This window comes from Mauremys reevesii, linkage group 4 (genome assembly GCF_016161935.1).
Source record: "Mauremys reevesii isolate NIE-2019 linkage group 4, ASM1616193v1, whole genome shotgun sequence".
Taxonomy (NCBI): domain Eukaryota; kingdom Metazoa; phylum Chordata; order Testudines; family Geoemydidae; genus Mauremys; species Mauremys reevesii.
Genome location: NC_052626.1, coordinates 55,916,817 through 55,940,412, shown reverse-complemented (window position 1 = coordinate 55,940,412; position 23,596 = coordinate 55,916,817). Strand labels below are relative to the sequence as shown.

Below are 23,596 nucleotides of genomic sequence, written 5' to 3'. Positions count from 1 at the left end.
CACTGGAATAAATTGCCTAGGGAGATTGTGGAATCTCCATCATAGGAGGTTTTTAAGACCAAGTTAGACAAACATTTGTCAGGAATGGTCTAATTATTACTTAGTCCTGCCTTGAGTGCATGGGAGAGGACTAGATGACCTATTGAGGTCCCTTCCAGTTTTACACTTTTGTTACACTTCTTAAAGACAGCTAAATGTACAGTAATACTGTCCTAATAATACTTTTCCATGTAAGTAATTGTTGCAGTTGCTCAGGGATTTTATGGGATTGTGAATCGGAGGGGAGGTGTCCACACTCTGGAAAAAGTTTAAGAGCCTGTGCTACTAGGCCAAATTCAGAGAGATGTGAATATAAACACCATTTCAGATTAAATATTGCATAGTACATTGTTTTAAAAAGCACCCTGAATGATTATGGCTATATATCTTCCTTCCCAATGCAGGTCTCCAGTTAACTCAGTTTGTTGTTTCTGTTCTGTAGGGCAGGAGGAAGGCCCCTTTACATTTCCTAATGGAGAAGTGGCTGAACACAATGAAGAGAGCAAGGACCGAACAATTATGCTTATGGGTGTCTCGTCCCAAAAAATCTCAGTGAGAGTGAAGCCAGCTGTTCTTGAAAAGAGCACACAGACTGAGCCAGCACTGGCAAATAGCGCTGTACCCAGTAGGCAGATGGAGAAGGAGCATGGGATGTCATCGGAAAATATTTATCTACAGCCCGCAACACCATCTCCATGCCCAAGCCCAGTTCTAAGCCGCAAAAAGGCTTATGTAAAATGGGAAAACAAAGACTCAAGTCAGAAACGAAAGGATGAGCAGCGCATCTATAAACCCTCGTACCAGGAAGTGGAGCAGGTACTTTCACAATGGACCCCATTCTCCTTTACACTACAGTGGCACAGTAAAGAGGCCTTAAAGTTGATTTAACAATCTACTGTCACTTCAAGGGCCCTTTGCACTGCCAGGGTAATTCATTACTGGAACAATTAATAAGGGATATTTGTAGAGTCTCCATCCTTTGAAAACTTTAAATCAAGACTGGATAGATTTCTAAAAGACATGCATTAGTTCAAGCATTAGCTATTGGGCTTGATGCAGAAATTATTAGGCCTTTCTTATGCAGGAAGTCAGACTAAATGATCACAATGATACCTTCCAGCCTTAAAATCCATAGGTGAAATCCTGGCCTCATTGAAGTCACTGGCGCCAGAATTTTACCCCATAAGTCTAGTCATCAATTTTAGGGACACTCCAGATGGGGGCAATAGTTTGCAAATTAGTTTCCACAGTGAAGATGTTGCCATTAAACTGTAAGCCACTATGCTGATGCCAGGTTAACCCTGCCTTGCCCCAAATTCTCTCTAGCTAAATAGTAGCACTAACAAAACCAGACTTTACCATGAGAAAGATGTGAACTTCAAAATCTAAATGGGATCATTAAATATTATAATGTGTTTCACGTCTTCCATTTCTTAAAAAAAAATCCATAGGAAGTTAAAGCCTCCCCCAAAAAAAACTCTGAATGCAACTTCAAGGTGATACAGTTAATTATATAACTAAAGAAATACAGAAGCTAAAGCTTCCATAAATAACTAACTCTGCAGAACAAAATTTAGCATTCTAGTCCCATTTTTCTATTTAAAAGAACAGGCAAGTGTATAACAGTTTATGTTCCAATATGTACACATCATAAAATTGATTAGAATGACAATGTGGCCAAGTTCTCTTTGCTGTTGAAATATTACACTTTTCTGATTCTGATTTTTACTGTGTAGAAGTTGCATTAACACAGTTTTTTGCATTTAACACCTAAAAAAGTCTATTTTTAGTGGTCAAACAGAGAGAGAAATGACACTGGAGAACAAGAAGCTGGAACCAATGAAATTGAAGTGAATATACAGAAAGAAAGACATTGAATGTGTGGGCTTAGTCAGCTATGGAGAAAACAAGAAGGCCAATAGAAATAAGAAAGCTGGAAGGGAATGACAAGCACATGATTGTGAGGGTAAAAATAAGAAAAAAATACCCCCAAAGAAATGTAAATAAGAGAACAAAATAGCATGGAATTCATGATAAGGGAGGGCACAGATAGTAGCCGAGAATAAACCGAGAAGAGCGACAAATAGAACTTTATAGAAATGAAAATCATTCAATAGAGTAAAATGGACAAACCAGACAGTCAGCAATGAGGAACTGTAAAATCTAATATTAACAATTGTAAAATAACTACCTAGAAGCCCGAACCTAGGTTGGGGCATTGTTCTAAGCACTGTACAAAACACATAGTAAGAAACAGTTCTTCAAATCCTTGTCTGTGTGGATCCCGCTGTTATTGGTGCACATGTGTTCCATGAACATGAGTTTCAAACTTTCTGGTAAGCAATGTCCATTGGGGCCACACCTGTGCCCAATACGTGCTTGTGCTCCCCACAATCCTAAGGCATAAATGGCCACAAAAACTCAGTATGGGCAGTAAGGTGGGAACTGTGGCTTCCTCCTTTCACTTACAACAACTGGTTTTTGTTAATAATTGCATATATAGATTTAGTTAATAGTTTTTCTGCCCATTTGGCAGCTTTCCATTCCCCTTTTGTCTCAGGGAATGTTCTTAGATGTTTGTGCCTTACCACCCCATGATAGACTCCAAACCCTCAGCGCTCGAGTTCTACCCTTTCTGCAACAGGCTGATTCCTACTCTTGCCCCCACACGCTTAGCTGATGACCCACAGCAGATGTCTTGTGTGCTTGGGGGAATCATATATTCTCAATTATTGTTCAATGTGCACATCCTTGTCTACTCAGACCAGAAAACTGAAGGAATCTTACCTAAAACTGTAGCTGTAATAAAAGTCCATTAGGGGTACCTCAGATCCTGAGAGGCCTTCCCTGGACCCAAAATAACATCCCCAGAGCCAGATGTCACACTCCCACAGTGCTTTGGAGACCACTCCAGCTCCTGGTGGTCCCAAGAAAAAGCCTCAAGATCAGTGCCATCCTTGGGACGTCAGCTCCAGTTCAGGACCCAGGTAGTGACACTACCAGACATGGTAGATCTAAGACATGACCCAGGGCCAGATGACACTGCCATTCTCCTTCCCTGGAATGGAATAAAGCAAATGTGTGTAAGAGGAGCCTGGAGCCCTGTGATTCTGATAACTCTAAGGCCAAGAACATAGATCAGCTCAAGAAAGTGACCCTGACTAGCTCGTCATCTCCCTCAGGACAAGGAGAGGCCACTTCAGCTTCAACAGTATTGACTGCCTCGGCAACGAAAGAATCCTCAGATGCTGAAGTCTCTCTCAATACCAAAAGACCTTTTACTCTCTGGTACAAGGCTCAGTTAGCCATCCTGTTCCCTGCCCTTAGGGAACCCTCCACTGCTTAATTTGTGCTGGGGCTCAGCCCGGCACCTGTAGGCTTGGCTGTTCATAGCTCCGGCACCTCTTGGCTCCAGCCAGCAGCTGCCACTCTCCAGCCACCCAGCTCTGAAGTGCGCCACCAGCAGCAGCGCAGAAGTAAGGGTGGCAACACACCATACATACCATCCTTACTTCTGCCCTGCTGCTGGTGGCGGCGCTGCCTTCAGAGCTGGGTGCCCGGCCAGCCGCCGCTACTCTCCGGCCACTCAGCCAGTGCTTAATTTATGCCAGGGCTTTCTGGGGCTGAGCCGTGGCACCTCTTTCATTACAAATTAAGCACTGGAATCTCCTCCTCAGTACTGATCCTCCCAGTGCTGATCCTCTCAGCACTTTCTACAGACCCAATTTATTCCTTGTCTTCCCCATCTTCCTATCTCCACCCAGCTTCTGCTAAGGAGCATTCCCATGCTCTTAAGAGCCGAAGTACAGGGATATCACCCCAGTTTCCCTTAAGGAAAGGCATGTCCCCCATTACATGGTTGAAAGACTTTGGAACACTACTTCTCCTTCTCAGTCTTTCTACCCTTCCTGGCTTTATTAGGCATACTGGGGTCCAGCCTCACATACCTCTAGGTCCCACTCTCCTGTACCTTCAGCTAGAAAAAGACCAAGATCAGCTTCCATGCAAAGGGCAGCGTCGCCCACACACCAAAGATACGTCTATACATACGGCAGCATGCAGAGTACGGACACTACATGCCCAGCAAGACATGGCTTAGGCCAGTAGAGTGCCCTACACATAAGAACCCCCAGGACAGATACTCTACACATCTCTTTACACCCAAGCAGTGCCTCCCATGTCTACACTGGTATTTTTAGCAACGTAGCGTCCCACTACCTCCCTGCTGCTGGAGCCTTTCCCTGCCACAGTGAGAGCCTCCAGCAGCAGGGAAAGGCTCTGGCAGGGGGTGGGGGAAGAGGCACCCTTGGAGCCTTTTCTCACTGCAGTGAGGCTCCCTGTTGTCAGAGCCTTTCACTGCAGCAAGGAAAGGCTCTGGCAGGAGAGAGAGAGTGGGGAAAGGCAGGAGCTGATGGAGTTGTTCCCTGCAGTATGTAGCTGCACATGTGGTGCCTGTACGCCACACACTGCTATCAGTGTAAGGCTTAGAGGAGTTACCAAGTACCCGCAAAAGGGACATGAATGTCACTTCTCACCCTACTCTGGGCTCTCTTGTGGTCTCAGCAATATTAGACAAGTCCTGACAACCAGCCCTGAGTCAGTCCGCAAGGAAAATGATCTAAAGAGGTTGGACTTACTTGGTAGAAAACCAGATTCCTCAGTATCTTTGCAACTTATTACTTGCCAAACATAACAAGCAGGGATAAGGTTCTTCCTTTCTCCATCTCTCTCGAGACCAAAGAATAGAACTGAAGGCGGTGAAGCAAAAGGTCAGTAGTGGCCAAGACCTCTCACCAAGCTACATCCAATGCAGCTGTTAAATTCCTGGCCACAGCAATAACAAAGCGTCCCGGCTCCAGCCATCAGGAATCCTGAAAGAGGTCCAGTGTACAACTGAAGTTCAGTCCTTTCAAGGAGCCTGATCTCTTCCATTCCCAAATTGATGAGGCTTTAAGATCTCGAACCAACCAATGACATCAGTAAGGTTTTGCTTAAAGCTACTAGGTCATCTTGCTTCATGCACGTATGTGGTGCTTCTTGCCAGACTTTGCACATGCCCACTGCAGTCCTGTCTCATAATTGTATAGCAGCCTTCTAGATACCCCACAGACTCTTATCCCAGTGCTATATTGTGCACTTTCTCAAATGGTGGATGAACCCCAGCACAAGGAGAGGAGATCCATTTCAGACTTTATGCCCATCACTAACAGTAGTCACAGATGCTTCTACGACAGGGTGAATCAGGTCCCAAAGCAATGCCTGCCTTCACATTAACATCCTGGAGTTTTGAGTGATCAGGCCAGCTTTCAAGGAGTTGTCACTGATCAAGGGAGCCTTGATGGACAATACATCTGCAATGTTCTTCATCAGACAAAATGGTGCTCACGCCTCCCTTTGTCAAGAAGCAATAATTTTCTGAAACTGTGCGTCACTCACAAAATAACCCTGGGATGCCAGAGCTGATGCCAAATTTGGAAGGGCTGTTCTCAGTTCTCTTTTTGACTAAATTAGCTAGTTAGACAAGACTCCTCAGTATGTCCTGTGAGAATTACTGCTTGCTAGCCAGCACCCGTGGGATCCACATGGACAAGGATGCAAAGAGGAAAGAACAGTTACTTATCAGTTCTTTGCAAAGTCTTGTCCATGTGGATTCCATGACCCACTCTTCATCTCTTCTCCTTTGGAGTCCTTACCTCTGGGATTCTGAATTACCGAGGGAACAGAGCTGGTTGGATCCATGCAGTCTGTTGTATGTTTAGCTGGGGATGGTGGAAGGGAGGGGCGAGGATGTTCAGGGTGCAGGTACAGCCCCCAACAGACACTACTTGCTAGAAGATTCTGATCTTGTGCACATGGGGCACAAGCACACCAACAGTGAGATCTGCACAGACATCACATCTTGCAGAACCACATCTACTGTAAGGTAAGTAACAGTTCTCTTCTTACAAGCTTACCTGATCCAATTCACGCTGAAGTCAATGGAAAAACTCTCATTCTTCACTGGGAGTTGGATCGGGCCCTAAACTGACAAGACAGATAAAAGATGGGAGAAAGCAAGCATTGCTTACCCCTGTTTTACTGAGAAGGACTTGAGGCACAGTGCTATTAAGTGACTTGCCTAAGGTAATGCAGGAAGCCTGTGACACATCCAGGAATTAAACCCAGATCTGAATCTCTGTCCAGTGCTCTAACCACAAGATGATCCCTTCCTCTCACAAAAGTTAACCAATTCAGATGAAAACTGTAATGGTTAAAATCTTAACTCCAATCAGCATCACTGTCCTAAAATCTCAGGCAAGCAAAAATAAAGCAAGCTCACTTCACACAGTTTGCAGTCAGCCAGCACTTTGTCGACCTTTGCATATTAATGCATAGGGAAAAAGGAAATGAGGAAATGGTTCAATTAGTACACTCTCATTACACTAGATAGTGCAATCAAGAGACAGCCTGTCACTGCCCTATGAAGCCTTCAGTCTTTGTGAAAAAACACCAAAATACTAATCCATGTTATATCTATCTACAAACCCAAGCAATGTCCACAACTAAACCCTCTCCCACTCATCCTTGAAACACAGATTCCCACCTTCCACCCAAATCTTCTCCCCATCTTTGCATCTCCTATGCACCGGGTGGTTGAAAGCTCAGTACACATTTAGAACAAATATATTCTGCATGAGTCATATTGAAAAATACTGGTTCCAAGCATGAAATGGTTAATTTACCGGGTAACCAAATACATTCTTTTAGAGATGCAAACAGAAAATTAATTGCCATTTGCTCATGCTGATCTTTTTTGTTTAACATGCCATTTACTGTTCAGTGCATAATAACCATTTGGAGAATAGTTAAATAGTCTCTCACAGAAAATGTGAGATGCCAATCAAGCAAGTGCACCAGCAAACGGGTGAAATCAGTTAAATCCAATACCATTCATATGACGCCTGCCATTCTCTGTTTTTGTTTAGGAAAGGAATATTCTAAAGGCAGAAAATGAAGCTTTAAAGATTCAGCTTAAACAGGCACACAAAACAATTGAATCTCTCAGTATTCAACGCAGAAATCATGTCTTGGACAATACACAACACAGAGACTGCGCGTAGCTGACAAGGCAGGAGCTCTCCTCTGGATGAATGTAAGAGGGCTTTTTGAACTGTGACAAAGCTGCTGTATTCAAGTGAACAGGAAACAGAGACAAAGATTTTAAAACAGAAATATACTCTGTTGAATCAGCGTATTTTGCCTGTTCAATATACTGCTGAATGTATAAATGTGTTCCTTTCTCTGATAGTTTAAAATAATTTATCTTCTGAACATGGGAATTAATACATTCTGGAATCTCTCTCAAGAAGGGCAATATAGGCCCAGAAGTTTATATTTATCGTCAGTAAGCAACTTCTATGTCCAATATGGATGATGCGACTCTACAAGTAGCTACTGTTTCTATTGAGTGCCCAGTGCCACCAACAAGTGTTCCGACAAGGTATGTAAATAAGCAGACACTCCCAACTCAAATTTGGCCCAAATTCAGGTTTTCTAACAAACATTTGATAAATCTAAGACTTTTGAGCAATTTTTGATGAGAGAGACTTCATGGTCCCAATCATTGCTGCATTAAGAACTGGAAAGTGCAACTGAGTTCATTGATTTTCATCATCCAACATTAGAAATATGAACTGTCAATAAGCAGTGAAACGAATGACGATTTTAAGTCTTTCCTTTTTAATGCTCTACCATGTGGTATATAAATATTTTTATAACTGATTAAAATTAAGCATTCCTTTAAAATCCTTGCTTTTCGAGCTGGCCATAGAGGTTCTAGCTACCCACACTTTTAACCCTGCAAAACTAAAAATTATAGTGCCTCATACAGAGCACGAGACTAGAGATTTCACACTGGAGTATTGCTTCCACTTAATGTCCCATGCTACTATTCAGGTCAAATAGTCTTGATACTGGCCCTGCTGGCTCAGTGGTTAATGGTTGAAGACAGATTTTATTGGCAGGAGGAAAAGATGTTGGCTATTTTCTTTAACTTCTCTCCATCTTTCAGTCCTTCATTTATAAGCGTGCAATATGTTCTGATATTTCAAGATTTAATCATAAAATACAAATATTAAAATTAAGGAAGGGGAATTTTCAGTCCATGACAGCATTTAACTGTCCTGGCCTCCAACTATGGAACCTATCAAAGTTGGGGAAGTACAAAGCCTCCTCCATCATTGACAGCCTTCCTCTATAGCTTAAGTTATTGTTATTTATTATTTCTGGAAACTCGCCAGGGACTAGGACTCTAGTGGGCTAAGTACTGTACAAATAACATGAAGGCACTCCCTGCCCCCAAGAGCTCATGAGCTAGGATTTGTTGGCATAAATACAAAACAGACTGTGTATGTGATTATTACGTGGTTGTTAGCATTTCAGAAAAAAAGTGGCCGTGGAACAATTCTGAGAAGGCTGGGGGCGGGGAGAAGTTGCATGGGGAATTTCAGGTTATGTTCTTGTGTTTAGTTGACTAACGGTTCAGCTAAGCAACCACAATCCACAGCAAACGTGTCCCTCCATCGTGAACCCATCCCTCCCCAGAGAACCTCCTCTTCCCGCTCCTTACCTGCAATTGTCTTCTTGGGAGGAGGATTGAAGGTCTGTATTTCTCCCCTTGCATGGTTCAACAAGCAGCAGCAGGATGTTTTCCACCCTTCCTCTCTCTCTCTCTTAAAGGATTCTCCCATTCTCTCCCCATGGGCAGATAAGGGGAATGGGAAAGAGGCATCTACTTCACAGTACCAGGGAGCTTCTAGCCTTCATCTCTTTTTGTCTCTCTGGGGGAAGCTGCGGGGATTTGGAGTTTCCTGAATCACTTAGGGTCCTCCTGCCCTGTCCCCATTCTGTACTGAATCCATGTACTCTTTCCTGGCCCCAGTCCCTGTGCATTTAATCCCCTTCCCCAAACATGCCCTCTCAAAATTGTTTCCTCCATCTCTCCCCCCGGCCCCTTACATTTGTGTTAATTTGGTGCAATAAACAGTCGTTTTCTAACAGGATTCCTCAGCAGCAAGAAGTTCTGCCCTGCCATTAAATTTCCTGCCTGGCTCTCAGGTCCCTGTCCTTCTGCACACATTCTCCCTCTCTGGTCCTAGGTCACCGGCTGGAGCATCAGCTTGCTAGGGCCATTTGTAAAGTTCTTCAACTGTCTTGTCTTAAAATTCATGCCATTGTGGGTCAGATTTTTGACACCGACTATTAATTTGTGCGTGTGGAACCTGCAGGTGGGGCTGTACCTAGCTCCCACTGAAATCAACAGCAAAACCTCCATTGGCTTAACTGGGAAAAAGAACAAGCCCTACCACATGCAAGTCATGTAACTGCATTTCTGATTTTTGCACAGGTATAAAAATACCTCCCTTTGTTTCTGAAACTTGGTTCTTGTCTGTAGTCCTAGTATCCCTGTATGTCTGTGATAGTGCAAGAAACACACTGTATAGGAGAGAGCTCCCCAGCCTGTGCTCTTTTGACCAAGAAGCCTGAGTGGTGGAGGTTTCAGACAGACACTCTCCTTTTGCAACCTCTTCTTAGAGGCCGAAGGTTGCTATACCTCCCTGGGATGATCGGCCTGGAGTTCCCAAACAACAGTCTAGTTTTCAAAAGCCTGATGCTCATTTACAAGGTCCCTTTACACTGCTCTACCGGCATAAAGGTGTAAATACATTTCAGGTGGTGTAAATTTAATTAAGAATAGAGAGGAATAGATATAGGCTCTGTATACAGTATTTAATCTGACACTGTAAAATTCAGCTAGATAGGGTCTCCTTATGACAAACTCTTAGAAATGATGTATTTTTATTTGCTGTGGGCTTGTCTAGACAGGGAAATTAATTCAGATTAAAGTAAAGTGTGAATTTAAAGCGGAATAGTTATTCTTGATTAACTCCCTTAACCCATTTTAGATTAAGCTAATTCAGAATAAGGCACTCTTATTCCTGATTAAAAGGCTCTACACAGGGAGTTAATCAAGAACAATTTTAAATTTAAATCCAACCTTAATCTGAACCAACTTCCCTGTATAGACAAAAATATAAAAATTAGAGCTGTCAAGCAATTAAAAAAAATTAATCGTGATTAATTGCACTGTTAAACAATAATGGAATACTACTTATATAAAGATTTGTGGATGTCTTCCATATTTTCCAATATATTGATTTCAGTTACAACACAGAATACAAAGAGTACAGTGGTCACTTTATATTTATTTTTATTATAAATATTTGCACTGCAAAAATAAATAGTATTTTTCAATACACCTAATAAAAGTACTATAGTGCAATCTCTTTATCATGAAAGTTGAATTTACAAATGTAGAATTATGTACAAATTCTAACTGCATTGAAAAACAAAACAATGTAAAACTTTAGAGCCTCTGAGTCTACTCAGTCCGACTCCTTGTTCAGCCAATCCCTCAGATAAACAAGTTTGTTCACATTTGCAGGAGATAATGCTGCCTGCTTCTTGTTTACAAGGTCACCTGAAAGTGAGAACAGGCATTCGCATAGAAGTGTTGTAGCTGGCATTGCAAGATATTTACGTGCCAGATGCTAAAGATTCATATGTCCCTTCATGCTTTAACCACCATTCCAGAGGACATGCGTCTATGCTGATGATGGGTTCTACTCGATGATAATCCGAAGTGCAGACTGACGCATGTTTTCATCATCTGAGTCAGATGCCACCAGCAGAAGGTTGATTTTCTTTTTTGGTGGTTCGGGTTCTGTAGTTTCCGCATCTTGACTTCTTGAAGCATGCTCCATACCCCATCCCTCAGTTTTTGGAAGGCACTTCAGATTCTTAAACCTTCAGTTGAGTGCTGTAGCTGTCTTTAGAAATCTCACATTGGTACCTTATCTGCAGTGAAAGCGTTCTTAAACGAACAACATGCTGGGTTATTGTTCGAGACTGCTATAACATGAAATATATGGCAGAATGCAGGTAAAACACAGAGCAGTAGACAGAGTGCTCCCCTAAGGAGTTCAGTCACAAATTTAATTAACGCATTACTTTTTAACGAGCATCATCAGCATGGAAGCATGTCCTCTGAAATGGTGGCCAAAGCATGAAGAGGCATACGAATGTTTAGCATATCTGACATGTAAATACCTTCCAATGCTGGCTACAGAAGTACAATGCGAACATCTGTTCTCGCTTTCAGAAGACATTGTAAATAAGGATACCAATGTGGAGATCTATGAGATGTGACCGGGATCGACTCCTCCCCTGCTGGCACCATGGCAGAAAATCAATGCCTTGAACACCTTCCTGATCCCTCGTATCTCATTTGTCCTGAGGGGATCTGCCGTGACGAAGGTACCTCTGAACAAGACAGACATCATCCAGCAGCTGGTGAAGAAGTGTATGTTTCTTTCCCAGGGGGCCAGCAATGAACTGGTGTACATCTTGCACAGGCAGGGCAGTGCCAACATCCCTTGAATGGCTGATCTGTGTGATGTTGCCATGATCACTCTCACCCTCCACCTTGGTGAGGAACATCGCAGAGAGTGCTCTAAAGGATGCCGTCAAGAAGCGAATCGCCAGGACCCCCTCCAACCAAGATGTCGCCACCTACCTGAGCAGCTCGCTGGAAAGTGAATTTGGAAGAGACTTTGATTCACTCTGGACTCGTGCCCGCAATGCTACGCGATGACTGGAGAAGCATATCAGCTGCCACTGGATGTGGTGCAAGGAATGCTAGAAGCTGGAAGTCCTGGTGCCACAGATGAAGAATACAGATCACACTATTGTCACTAGAACCATGCTGGAGAGGATCCTGAAGGATGCCATCCACTGCCAATATCTGGAAAACCTAAAACGGAAGCCGGACCAGGGCAAGGCATTCAAGGTGGGATGCCAGCAACCACTTCCTCTCTGGGGGCAGCTTCACCTGATTTGCCAACTGGAGGTTCATCCGCAGGGCCCTGCTCAACTGCGTCCCACTGAACAGAGCTGTCTGCCATGGGAATCAGGACAAGCGACACAGGAAGTGCAGCTACGGCAACGAACCCACATCCTGTGTAGCTGCAAGCCCCATTCGAGAGCTTGGCAGCTGCGACCCAACACCATCCAAGATCGCCTGGCCAGAGCCATCCTGCCACCTGTGGGAAAGGATGCTGTAAACTCCACCATCCCTGAAACCAACAGCCAACTACGACATCATCATCACCACTGAGGACTGGAAGAAGATCATTGTGGTGGACATCACAGTACCATTTGAGAACAGGAACCTGGCCTTCCATGATGCCCGAGCTCAAAAGTTAGGGAAATATGTCCCTCTGGCCAAAACCTTGAAAGCTGAGGGTTACCAGGGTAGACACACACACTGATTGTTGGAGCCTTAGGTGCATGGGACCCCAGTAACAAGCAAGTGCTGAGAGAATGCGGAATTGGTCAACGCTATACTCGGCTAATGCAGCAACTCATGGTGTCGGACGCCATCAGGTGGTCGAGGGATATCTACGTAGAACACATCCCTGGACATCAGCAATACTCGGAGGGGTAAGCTGCAGTGCCGATGAGAAGCACAGTCAGGAAAGTAACAAATACTTTCCTCATGGATTGTATTTTTCTAAATGGACAACCTAATTCTCAGTTACTGAGGGACAATCTCCACTCATTGATATATTTTGCTTTCCACAACCAAATCTCTGTACAGCTTTTCATGAGTGATGTACCCGAGTATTTGGATTCTAATATCTAAACTGTATTGTTAAATCTATTCCCCTATATTTGGGTTATTGCTAATTATATACTCTATGTATCATCTGACTTTTAAAAAACTAATTTTGTATTTGTGGATAATCTAAGCACTATACCCAGATGTACAGATACTCTTTTTCTAACCTATGTATTATATACTTTTTTTTTTTAATATTCACTTTAGTAAATTTTTTATATCTGGCATGTAAATACCTTGCAATGCTGGCTACAAGGGCTGTGCGAATGTCTGTTCTTGCTTTCAGGTGACATTGTAAATAAGAAGAGGGCAGTGTTATCTCCTGCACATGTAAACAAACTTGTTTCTTTTAGCGACTGGCTGACCAAGAAGTAGGACTGAGTGGACTTGTAGGCTCTAAAGTTTTACACTTTTGTTTCTGAGTGCAGTTATGTAACAACAAAAATCTACATTTGTAAGTTGCACTTTCACGATAAAGAGATTGCACTATGGTACTTCTATGAGGTGAATGGAAAAATACTATCTTTTGTTTATCATTTTTACACTGCAAATATTTGTAGTAAAAATAACAAAGTGAGCAGTGTACACTTTGTATTCTGTGTTGTAATTTAAATCAATTTATTTGAAAATGTAGAAAAGCATCCAAAATATTTAATAAATTTCAATTGGTATTCTGTTTAACAGTGTGATTAAAACTGCGATTAATTTTTTAAATCATGATCATATTTTTTGAGTTACTTGTGTGAGTTAACTGCGATTAATCAACAGCCCTAATAAAAAATACATGGCATTTCTGAGGTTTTTTTTTTTTTTTTTTTTTTTTAATTCTGACCCTTTTGATCTCCCAGCCTATCAAGAGTCACATCTCTTAGCCCCAGGCCAAGTAGAGTCTTACAGCCAGCCTTTAGCTCCTAGTCCTTTAATTTGCGACCAATTTGATATTCAGGTGTGACAAAATCCATTGCACCCTCCGGGGCAGAGGTGACATCAGCATTTCACCAATATTCATTATTATGATTATTGCAATTGCACCTAGGAGCCCTAGTCATGAACCAGGACTCTGTTGTGCTAGATTCTGTACAAACATTGTAATGTTTAATTGGGAGGTGGGAGTAAGAGCCTCCATACAATAGCTTTGTCTCCTATAATGACTAGCATCCTCCCCTTCTAGCTCAGTATTTTCCCTCTCAAAAACCTAGCAGTTCAAAGGCCGCTTTGATCTCTTCTCCACCCTACTCGCTCCCAAAGTCAAGGACTGGATCCTGTGTTTGCCAGTCAATTTTCCCTGGCTGAAGGTGCTAGAGTGAGTTTAACCCAGTCTGCTTTTAAAGCAAGAAAGTGTAAATATTGTTAAGAGGAAACTGAATAGTCTTTCAAATTATTGACAAATAAACAGCCACCTGGCCAGGATGAAAACTGTGTTTGTTTCAAGACAAAGAGATTCATTAGACTTTCAGTTGTATAATACATCGTTCACATTGACTGAATGGGGAACCGTTATCAAATGTAATTCAACTAAATATCAGAAACTTGTGTAACTGAAGATATTTATGTGCAACATCTACTCAGAGCTCTTCAAGAATACATCTCATAAGTTACTTTACAAGAATATGTTGTCTATTGTACACTGAAGTCTTAGCTGACCAAACAAAGACTGCATGTGTAATTTGCATTCAAGTATATGATAATAAATGTACATTTATCTCATCAAAGCAATTTAAATTGTTAAATATAAAGTGTATGTAACTTTTATTTTAAAAAAAGTTTTAAAAGTCCAGTTGAAACGACTTGTAAAACGCTCTAATTTTAAATTCTTGTTTTGAACTTGGATCTTGGGCTGGTATCTCTATTGTTGGGTAAACCAAGAAGAGATATAAGCTAAAATGACTTGTAGGTCCAGTGCTATTTTACTGACTGTAAATACATGTACAGTATGTAAAGATAATTGTTATGGATGTGACTTTTTTTAATCAGTAGCTGTGAACTCTGTGCAGCTTCTGTTACTCATACACTAAACTTGAACTATCCAGGATAACTGATAAGCATAATAAATTGCATGTCTGTGTTCAACAAAGTAATCCAAACTGATCTTGGACCATGCTTGCACACTTGCTTTGCCCTCTCTTTCATATTTCTTTTTTTCCCTCTATGAAAAGAATTAAGGCAAGGAAAGTGCTCTACCAGGCTGAGTAAGATGACTTTCAATTTTAAGATTAGTGGATAATAAAATATAAAGTGTCTGTGCTTTCTTACATCTGTAGATACTGAATGAACCAGATATATGTTGCTTCTATTGTCACATATTTGGAGATTATCCAGCAGATTAAATAAAGCCTGAAGAACCTGGCTATCTGCTTAAAACAACCCTGTCAACTAATTTTATGGCTAAAATGATAAAAATCTGATTTCATGTAACAGAATATGAATAGAAATGTTTTAAAATTAGAGTTCTCTGAAGTTGTGAATCTAACCACAAAGCCATTATGCCTACAGCAAGAGAACCACACAGTAAAACTGATGCAAAACAAAAGTGAAATTTACCAGCTTAACCTCTTTCTCCAAATTAAGTGAAATGTTACAGTAACTTTTTATAACATACACTGCAAAAAAAATTCATGTTTAAACTTTTCAACTTGTGACAATGAAAGGCATTAACAAGTAGAATTAAAAAAAAAAAAAAGCTAAATTCACAATCTCTTTAAATTACAATTTGGCAGATAGCCCATGGGATTTTCATGCACACAGGGGATTTATCCAGGTGCAATAAACTAGAATAAGGGGTACAAATTGTGTATTTGGAATGAGATTTGCCAACCATGTTTGAACCAGCATTTCTGTCCTGTAAACCACGCACATGAAGTCCTGATTCTGAAAGGAAAGGTTTTTGCAATCTCAGTTTTATTTTTCTCTTAACTCCATCTCAACTTCTCCTTTTCCCTTCTTCTATCATTTTGGTGCATGCAGTATTCCCATCTACATATCATCATAAGGATATCAAACGGGCCTAAATAGGAGTCATAGTTCAAAACTTTATAGATTAGTTTTATCTTATCAAATCTCTCCTGTTTAAGTTTAAGGACTGGCTAGACTGCATCTCCCCTCTTTCCACATCAAGCAAAAATTTTCATCTTAGTTTCATATTAAAATCCAGTCATTCAGCTGCCATTTTGGCACTGCTATACCTGTGCCTTGATTGTTAGCTGCTTCAAAGTACATTCATCATCCCAGAAAACACACAAAAAATGGGGGAGGTGAAAGTTTGGGGTAGAGAATTAGCTATCAGCCCACCCTTCCCCTGTGTACTGTACACTCAGTGGTTGTACAAGGATTATTTGAGTGACTGGGAGAGATCCATTTACAGGAGACTGCACAAGATAGGTATGGTTGTTTCACATATATTGAAAATATTCCACCAAAAGAGAAGCAGCTGAAATCTGGAAATTTCAGGGCATTAATAGTAGTTTCAGGTAATATATTTGCCCGTTAAGTCCCTGTGAATGTTTGCAGTTTTATATTAATATTTTCCTATTTTTATATCCTCTCTAGCTCTGTGAAAGACCTATACCAACAACAGAAACTGACTAAACAGGGGGAAAAAATGAAACTGACTACACAAAAGCAAAAAGCACAAAGTAAATAAACTGAAAAAAAAACTCTATAGAAATATTTTTCTTTTCTAGTCATTGTAGGCCTTGTCTAGACTTGGGACAATGGTGAGTTTTTAGAAATGTGTTAGCTGACATTAGAATTGGATGCTGTCTAGAAATTAGTTTGAATAAGTTTTAACTCCTTTAAAATTGTGTTAATACATCTTGGCTTATCCAATTTAAAAACACCCACCTCTTTTCCTAGTGTAGCTAAGGCATTAAGATTAAAAAAATAGAAAACACAACAGAAAAATTGAGAGAAGTATAATTTGAGGGGTTTTTTAAGTTGGTGTCCCTTTAAAGGAAATACTGGTTGTCCTTGGGTTTCTAGTCTAATCATTTGGAGTGCTGATTGGTTAGTACTGGTACAAGAACAAACTAGGATTAAATTTATTACCATTTGCCTAAGATAGAGGAGTCAAGGGTAATTACTGTAAAGTAACTTGTGTGTTGGAAACAGCAAAGAAAATGTTGCAATAGTAGCAATCTGCATTAATGTTTCTGTAAATTTGTGTGACGTCTATAGTGGTGGTAATTTGTAGAATTCTGTATGAAATATGTTAAAGAAGACTGACTGAAAAACCAAGTGTACAGATTGTAAAGATTTTTTACATATAAGTTTTCTTTGTGTAATATTTATATTATAAAAGTTGTTAAAAACAGAATTAATGCCTATTGTAATTTTTTTTTTTTTGTCCCATAAGCTTCCAAAGCCTTTTTCTCTGGCAGACTTGCCTGATGCCTAAAATACATCCAACAAAATCTCTATTCTGAAATCAGCATCTCTGCATGATGAACTATGAGCTTCAGGGTATTTCTTTCACCACTTCTATTCCCATTCATCTTCCTTCAGTCTAATATCTGATGCACATATGGAGGACAGATTGACATCTGAATGGTCTTTTCCATTTTTAACTATTACAATCCTTACTTTTGAGCTCTACCTCTGCTCACTCATGTAAGTTACTATGTTTTCTCAAAAGCTGTTATTTCCTGAAACTGCAGTTGGCCAAGACTTTTGTCACACACTCAGCTTCCAGGCACAAAGGCTTTGTCTTCATTGACAAAGCCGTTTTTTCCTCCAGCAAGATAACTGATGCACATTAGTTATCTCACTGTAAAACCCTAAGAGGAGACAATTTTTTGTAGTGTTTGCTGAGGCAGCTATGTGAGGTTGCACCATATCCCACTTGTGATTAACCTCACCTAGTTTATCTTAACAAAAACACTAAAGAGCCTTGCCTCCATTATGTTTTCACAGGATAGCTAAAGCCTATTAGTTATTCCGGGGGAAGGGGGAACTATACAAACATGCTATGCTTTCCTCTTTATGTTCAAAATGATCTCCTTTTCAAGGACAGAACTGGAGACAAATTAAACATCATGCCATTTGGACTAATGCAGGAGCCTGCCCAGAAATGTGTTAATGTATTCATCGCACCAATCCTTGTGAGACTTATTTTTCATAAAAGCACATCACTTCCAGCTCAATTAAAGTTAGTGGTTACCAGAGCGAGCAGAACGGTCTCAAGAATTCAAAATGGCAGACCTCAAGATATTTCTTTTTTTCCCATTAACTCAAACTTAGTTCTTCCATTCTTGCAAGCTACCAACAGGAGACCATTCTTTAACATACAGAAGCAACATATGACAGATGATCTAAACCACACTGTATAAAAGATGGAAACAAACTTTAATACAGTACTTTATTTTTCAGTGTTCACAGCTATTAAAGTGTTTTCTTAAATCCTGAAAATAATTTTTCCCCCACTCTCACCCCCCCCACACACATTTTGGATAGATGATCACTAAATGAAAACATTTTTTAAAAAAACCCCAAATGTTCACAAACATATACAACAAAATCCATATTACACTCCCAAAACACAAGCTGTATTTACTCAAAACCAAAGTCTTGAAAAATCATTGTTCAGGATGGAAACAAAAAAAGATTTTGAGAACAGGTTTAAATCAAATCTATTTTTAGAAGATTTTATTGCATCTTTTGAAAGTTAAAAACATACATACTGCACAGGGGAGACAAAATAATGTCATCCCTGAAGTGTACGTACTTGTTCATTTTACTTTCTTAATGCTTCAGATTTTGGAAGGTTATAAGAAAGTTTCAATGGGCAAATTAAACCCTCCCAATTTATTTCAGATCTGTTTTAGGTCTGGTCTCCATGCTGAAGGTGCACTGATATAACTAAAGTGTGACGTTGCACCAATTTAGTTAAACTGGTACGACTTTGTGTGGCCACTCTTACATGGGTTTAAACTTGATTTATGTCTGTCTGTGATTTACGTCAATCCTGTCACAGGCATGCTGAGCTAGTTCAAAACCAATGTAAGAGTGGCTACACACACTCACACAGCTGTGCCCGTTTAACTAAAAATCAGCAAGATATTTCACCTTTACTTAAACTGTTGCAACTATAGCATATAGACAAGCCCTTAGATTTTACTAGCCTCGGCCGCTTGGTGCTATTCAGATGTCCCTTGTAGCAGAAGTCATCAAAACACTACTTTGGGACAAACAGGCAGAATTTCAGCTTAGGGACTGTGAGAGAGAAAGGGAAACTGTTCCCTTCCTTCCCTTCCCCTCCTGGTTGTTCTACAGAGCCAGCCTGAGGACAGCAGAGTTCTGTATTGAACTTTTGTCCCCATCCTGACCGAAATATCGGACAGGGCAGAACTAAGCTAAGCATACCTGGAAACACTGCTCTCCACACTCCCTACCTACTTCTCTCCCTAATGCGGCAGGAGGCTGTCAGTGACTCTGGTCTAACACAAGAAGCATATGCAGGAGAGGAACTGGTGGTGATGTTGTGTAGTGCCAGAAGCTGAGTGAAACAGTCAGCTGACAGCTACAGCAGGCCAGGAGCTGCTGATGGAAAAAAATCATTTCCTAATTCTATGAACAGCTTTTTCAAAATAGTGCCCTTTGGTTGCTCATGACCCCATTACTGTAGGATTCAAGGGCTCTCTGCTCACACCAAGCTGACCTCAAAATGGACGCAAAGGGAAGTACAGTTTTCCTTCAGTACTGTTTAGCTCACTTCTGCCACAGATGTCTTAAGTAGTGCTCTCAGCCAGTCTCCAGTCAAGAGAAGAGGACAGGACTGGGAAAAACTATATTCAGTCTAAAGGAAAAGTTCAAATAAGGAGTTTAAAAAACCCAACGGAAGTGTTGTTATAACTAATCTTACAAGATTAGAGGAAGATATTTGAGGGAGAGAATCATTCTTAATGTTGAATACAGCCTTGGGCCATATTTTGGCACAAATACATGTACATGAGGCTCCTGCTGGAGTCAAGGGGGCCCATATGGGACCCCAAAACCAGAATATATTAGGCTGGGACATTGGTGAGAAGTTAATAAAGAAGGATCCAGCCTCAGAACTCTAGCACACAAGAACAAAAAGCAGGCCCTATTCAGCTTAAAGCTACTTCTGCAGCTACATAGGCTACGGAAACTCCAAGTTTTCTGTGCTCTGTAGTCGTGGACACTGCTCCCCGTTTTGAGAGACTTTCTTCTTGGCCTCAGCCACATAAGTTACTCCCCTTTCCCAAGGAAAGGCTCTGATTCTGCACACTCAGATGTTACTAGTGGTAATCAGACCCCGGGGACTCATCTCAAGAGTAGCCACATGTCTAATGCCTCCCCACTAAGCTGACCGACAGCTGGGGAGTAAATAGGCTGGACAACCTAAAGGTCTCTCTCTAGCTGAGAGCTCTAAATTGGAAGTTAGGACTTGTCTACATAGGGAAATTTACTGTTTATAATTATACTGCTATAATTACCCACATGGACACACTTATTTCCAAATAAGAGTGCCCTTTTCTGGTTAATTTGTGTCACTTCCAAGCACTTAGGAGACAGTGGAGCCAATAGGGCCAAATACATCTCTAAAAATCCTACATGATTATGATCCTCACCAATTTCAATCAAAATGAGAGCACCCAAACTGATACAAAGAGTGAGTGGAGTAGTGTTTGGGGGCAGAAGGCAACGGAGGAAAAAAAGGATCTCATCCCTGCAACTGCAATTATTTTTGGGGAGGTGGGAGAAGGGCATTGTTATATGAGCTCCCATTGCCCACTGACCAACTCCCAGACACAGAGCCTGTGACTGATTTCCTTCTCAACAGGACAGTTCAGTGCAGTCATCTTACTCAGCCTTCTGGGGCTTATGTGCTACAGAAGACCATGTAAGTGACCGGCTGGCTAGGTGTTAGATGGTTGGGGAAATTTTTCAACACAGGTAACAGGGTCTGATTTTAAAGGAAGTTTCATAGAATGCCACTTTTAGCCGATCATTTTCATTTTACCTATCAAGGCTCATCACAAATCAGTTTTTACAATGCAAGTTTTTGGCTTTGAAATATTTGTATACATTATATATAAATACAGCATAGCCTTCTTTTGTTGACCATGGAATAGCATGGATTCAATACATCACTTGGAAACAATGAAGTTTTTTTGTTTTAAAATTTTTAGAGTATTTTAGATTTACTTCTGATGTTACATTTTTTTCAATTGTTCCATACAGAGGACTGACGGAAGACAAGAAGCAGGAACCAGCATTCTACAGTCCTTTTAAAGCATATAAAACTAAGTATGGCCTACAAAGTCAAATGCCTCCTAAATCAATTCCTGTATTCTGGGTATGACTGGGAATAATTAAAGAGATCTGAACATAAAATAGTAACACTGAAAAAAGGAAAATTCATTGTTTCTATTCACTTTTCTGAAGTTTGTTATTTTTAAAAAACAAACTGTTTAAGAATACACACATGAGCAGTGCAAAAAGAAGACTACTTTAAGACATCACATTTCGGTATAAAAATGTTCAGTTGACTAACAGGATTCAGTGATAATATCAGGGATCAAATGCAGTGATTCATTAATAGAGAAATCAATTAACTTTCCTATCATAACACTAAACCATTGCTAATATACACACCTCCCGCTACCAGTAAATATCACAACCATGTTTTGTCAGTTATTAGTATTTACAATGATGTTGTTAGTATCTTCTGTATCCTCCTCCTCCTCTTCCACCATATGGATCTCCATAGCCACCTCTGCCACTGTAACCCCCCCTGCCCCCATAGTCTCCCCGTCCTTGGAAACCACCTCCACCTCTACCACCACCACTGAAGCCACCACCTCCTCCTCTGCCACCTCCTCCCCCCCAACCACCCCTCCCACCTCCACCACCTCCTCCCCCCCAACCACCCCTTCCACCACCTTCTTGTCTCTTCTGCCAAGGGGGCATTTCAGGAGGTGGTGGTTCAATCTCAGTTGGTCTGCCTCCACGGTCTGGCACTCTCCCCATCAGGACCTGTGTAGAGAAATACACAATGCTTATGTTTAAATAATAATAAGGCTGCTGAAAGGATGCAGACGTTACCTTGTGGATGAAGAGCGCGTGCCTACTCATCACAGGGAATGCAATCCTACCCAGAGTGATCTGTGGGAGTTAGGACTTCCAAGTTATCATCCCATGTTTGACACAGACTTGCTATGTGACAACAGACAGCCTCTCAGAGTCAGTTTTCCATCAGTACCACCAGCTAGCTACTGCCTAGGGTGGTCAGGTTTAATTGTTTATAGTGAGCTTTGAGATTTTTTTAATCAAAGGTGCTACATAAGGGCTATCAATGCTCATGGCTCCTTAATCCTTATATTATGATGCTGTTTAAATTCAACCAGAATGGCAAACATTAGTTCAAATCTCATCAGAAAATACTGCACTTACAGCTACAGTGGGTAGCATACATGATCTGACAAAACTGGTAACCATATGCAACAATAAAATGGTTCATTGCTTTCTTTTCAATCAGGCATTACTGACGCAGTGCAGAAAACTGAAAAAGCAACAAAGTCCATAATGCAATGCTATAGTAGCATCTTCAAGTGAAAAGTGGTGTCTTGAGATTCACTTGACATGAATTGATGTACAAAGAGAACATTATTTGGGAAAAAATATTCACACTGCATGTTATTCTAACTTGAAGAGACACTGTACTCTAGTCAGCTTGCATCTAAAACTGTCATGCAGAAAGACATGAATTTTAGTTACCCAAGTAGCCTGTTGATAATTTTCTTGCTTTCAGAGGTTCCCTCCCAACCCCACCACACACATAATGTATACCAACATGCAAGCTATTCAGATCACTCTCTGTCAAAATAGCATTAACGCATATACTGTATGCAAAAACAGTATTTACAAAAACAAGGAAGCATGTGTCAAGTAAATCCTTGGATTCCAGTTGGCCACTTATGTGATGTCCTGGGATCACTCTGATGCCAAAGGGACATATCAGTCTTGTTTGACATACAACCCTTGAGTCTAAGGGCTGGTCTACACTGGGGAAGAGGAGGAGAGGAATCTAAGTTGCACATCAACTTCAGCTACGTGAATAATGTAGCTGAAGTTGACGTACTTAGATCTACTCACCTCTAGCAGCGGTGGAGTACAGGAGTAGACGGGAGAGCGCGAGGGAGTTGATTTATCGCATCTAGATTAGACGCGATAAATCAACCCCTGCTGGACCGATCGCCGCCCGCCGATCCAGCAGGTAGTACGGACATACCCTTCATTACTATTCAGGACACTGCCTGATCCACATTTAATGTCTCTTCTTGTCTCCAGCTCACTCTCTCAATCTGCCCCTCTCCTGCTGCTTCTCAGTTTCTTGCTCTTTTGACCCACACATACTTCATGATCTAACCAAAACACCCACTTCCCAAGTATTCCAAAGCCAACCCTCCTCTAAGTCTGCCTGTGTCCAACCTGCAATACCCATTCTTTTCAACTGGCTGCTGCACCCTGCAACTACTGCCTTACTCCATTTGCACCCCATCCCATCTGCTTTTGCTTTCCAAACCCTCAGCAATCTGCCCCCGTTGCTCCACCCTTCACTGCAATTCACATCAAATAGGAATCCTCAGCAAGATTCCAACTTACCCCTAAAATAACTAAGAAATATGGGAACTGTAGTGGTGATTATGTATTCCTTCTAAGGTGGTTTTGGAAGTTTGTAGATAGGTGGTTAAGAAGTAATTTGTTTCATCTTCATTTGAGTAATTATGAAAAAAATTATAACAAACTAACAACATTGTTTGCAGTTTTTGAGTTTCATCATTCATATGTAGCTATCACATTTACATAGGTAAACCACAA

General features: G+C 41.0%; 2 protein-coding genes across 10 annotated transcripts in view; one reads left to right on the top strand and one right to left on the bottom strand.

Moving 5' to 3' along the window:
- RASGRP1 (RAS guanyl releasing protein 1) overlaps nt 1-16,991 on the top strand; it is an 83,513-nt gene extending 66,522 nt beyond the window's left edge. For 4 of the 6 annotated variants that reach the window (XM_039534392.1, XM_039534394.1, XM_039534396.1 and 1 more), the window contains 2 exons: nt 482-855; nt 7,005-8,751. In XM_039534392.1, the coding sequence (XP_039390326.1) occupies nt 482-855; nt 7,005-7,139 (509 nt within the window). In that variant the 3' untranslated portion in view covers nt 7,140-8,751. Of the gene's footprint in view, nt 1-481; nt 856-7,004; nt 8,752-16,303 lie in introns of those variants that run through there. The other 2 variants (XR_005597533.1, XM_039534393.1) reach the window with 2 other exon arrangements.
- The window catches only part of FAM98B (family with sequence similarity 98 member B), an 89,831-nt gene that overhangs the window by 38,754 nt on the left and 27,481 nt on the right, over nt 1-23,596 (bottom strand). The window contains exons 9-10 of one of the 4 annotated variants that reach the window (XM_039534399.1): nt 21,658-21,751; nt 2,982-3,097 (exon numbers count right to left, since the gene is read on the bottom strand). In XM_039534399.1, the coding sequence (XP_039390333.1) occupies nt 3,054-3,097; nt 21,658-21,751 (138 nt within the window). In that variant the 3' untranslated portion in view covers nt 2,982-3,053. Of the gene's footprint in view, nt 1-2,981; nt 3,098-6,039; nt 6,064-18,382; nt 21,752-23,596 lie in introns of those variants that run through there. The other 3 variants (XM_039534400.1, XM_039534398.1, XM_039534397.1) reach the window with 3 other exon arrangements.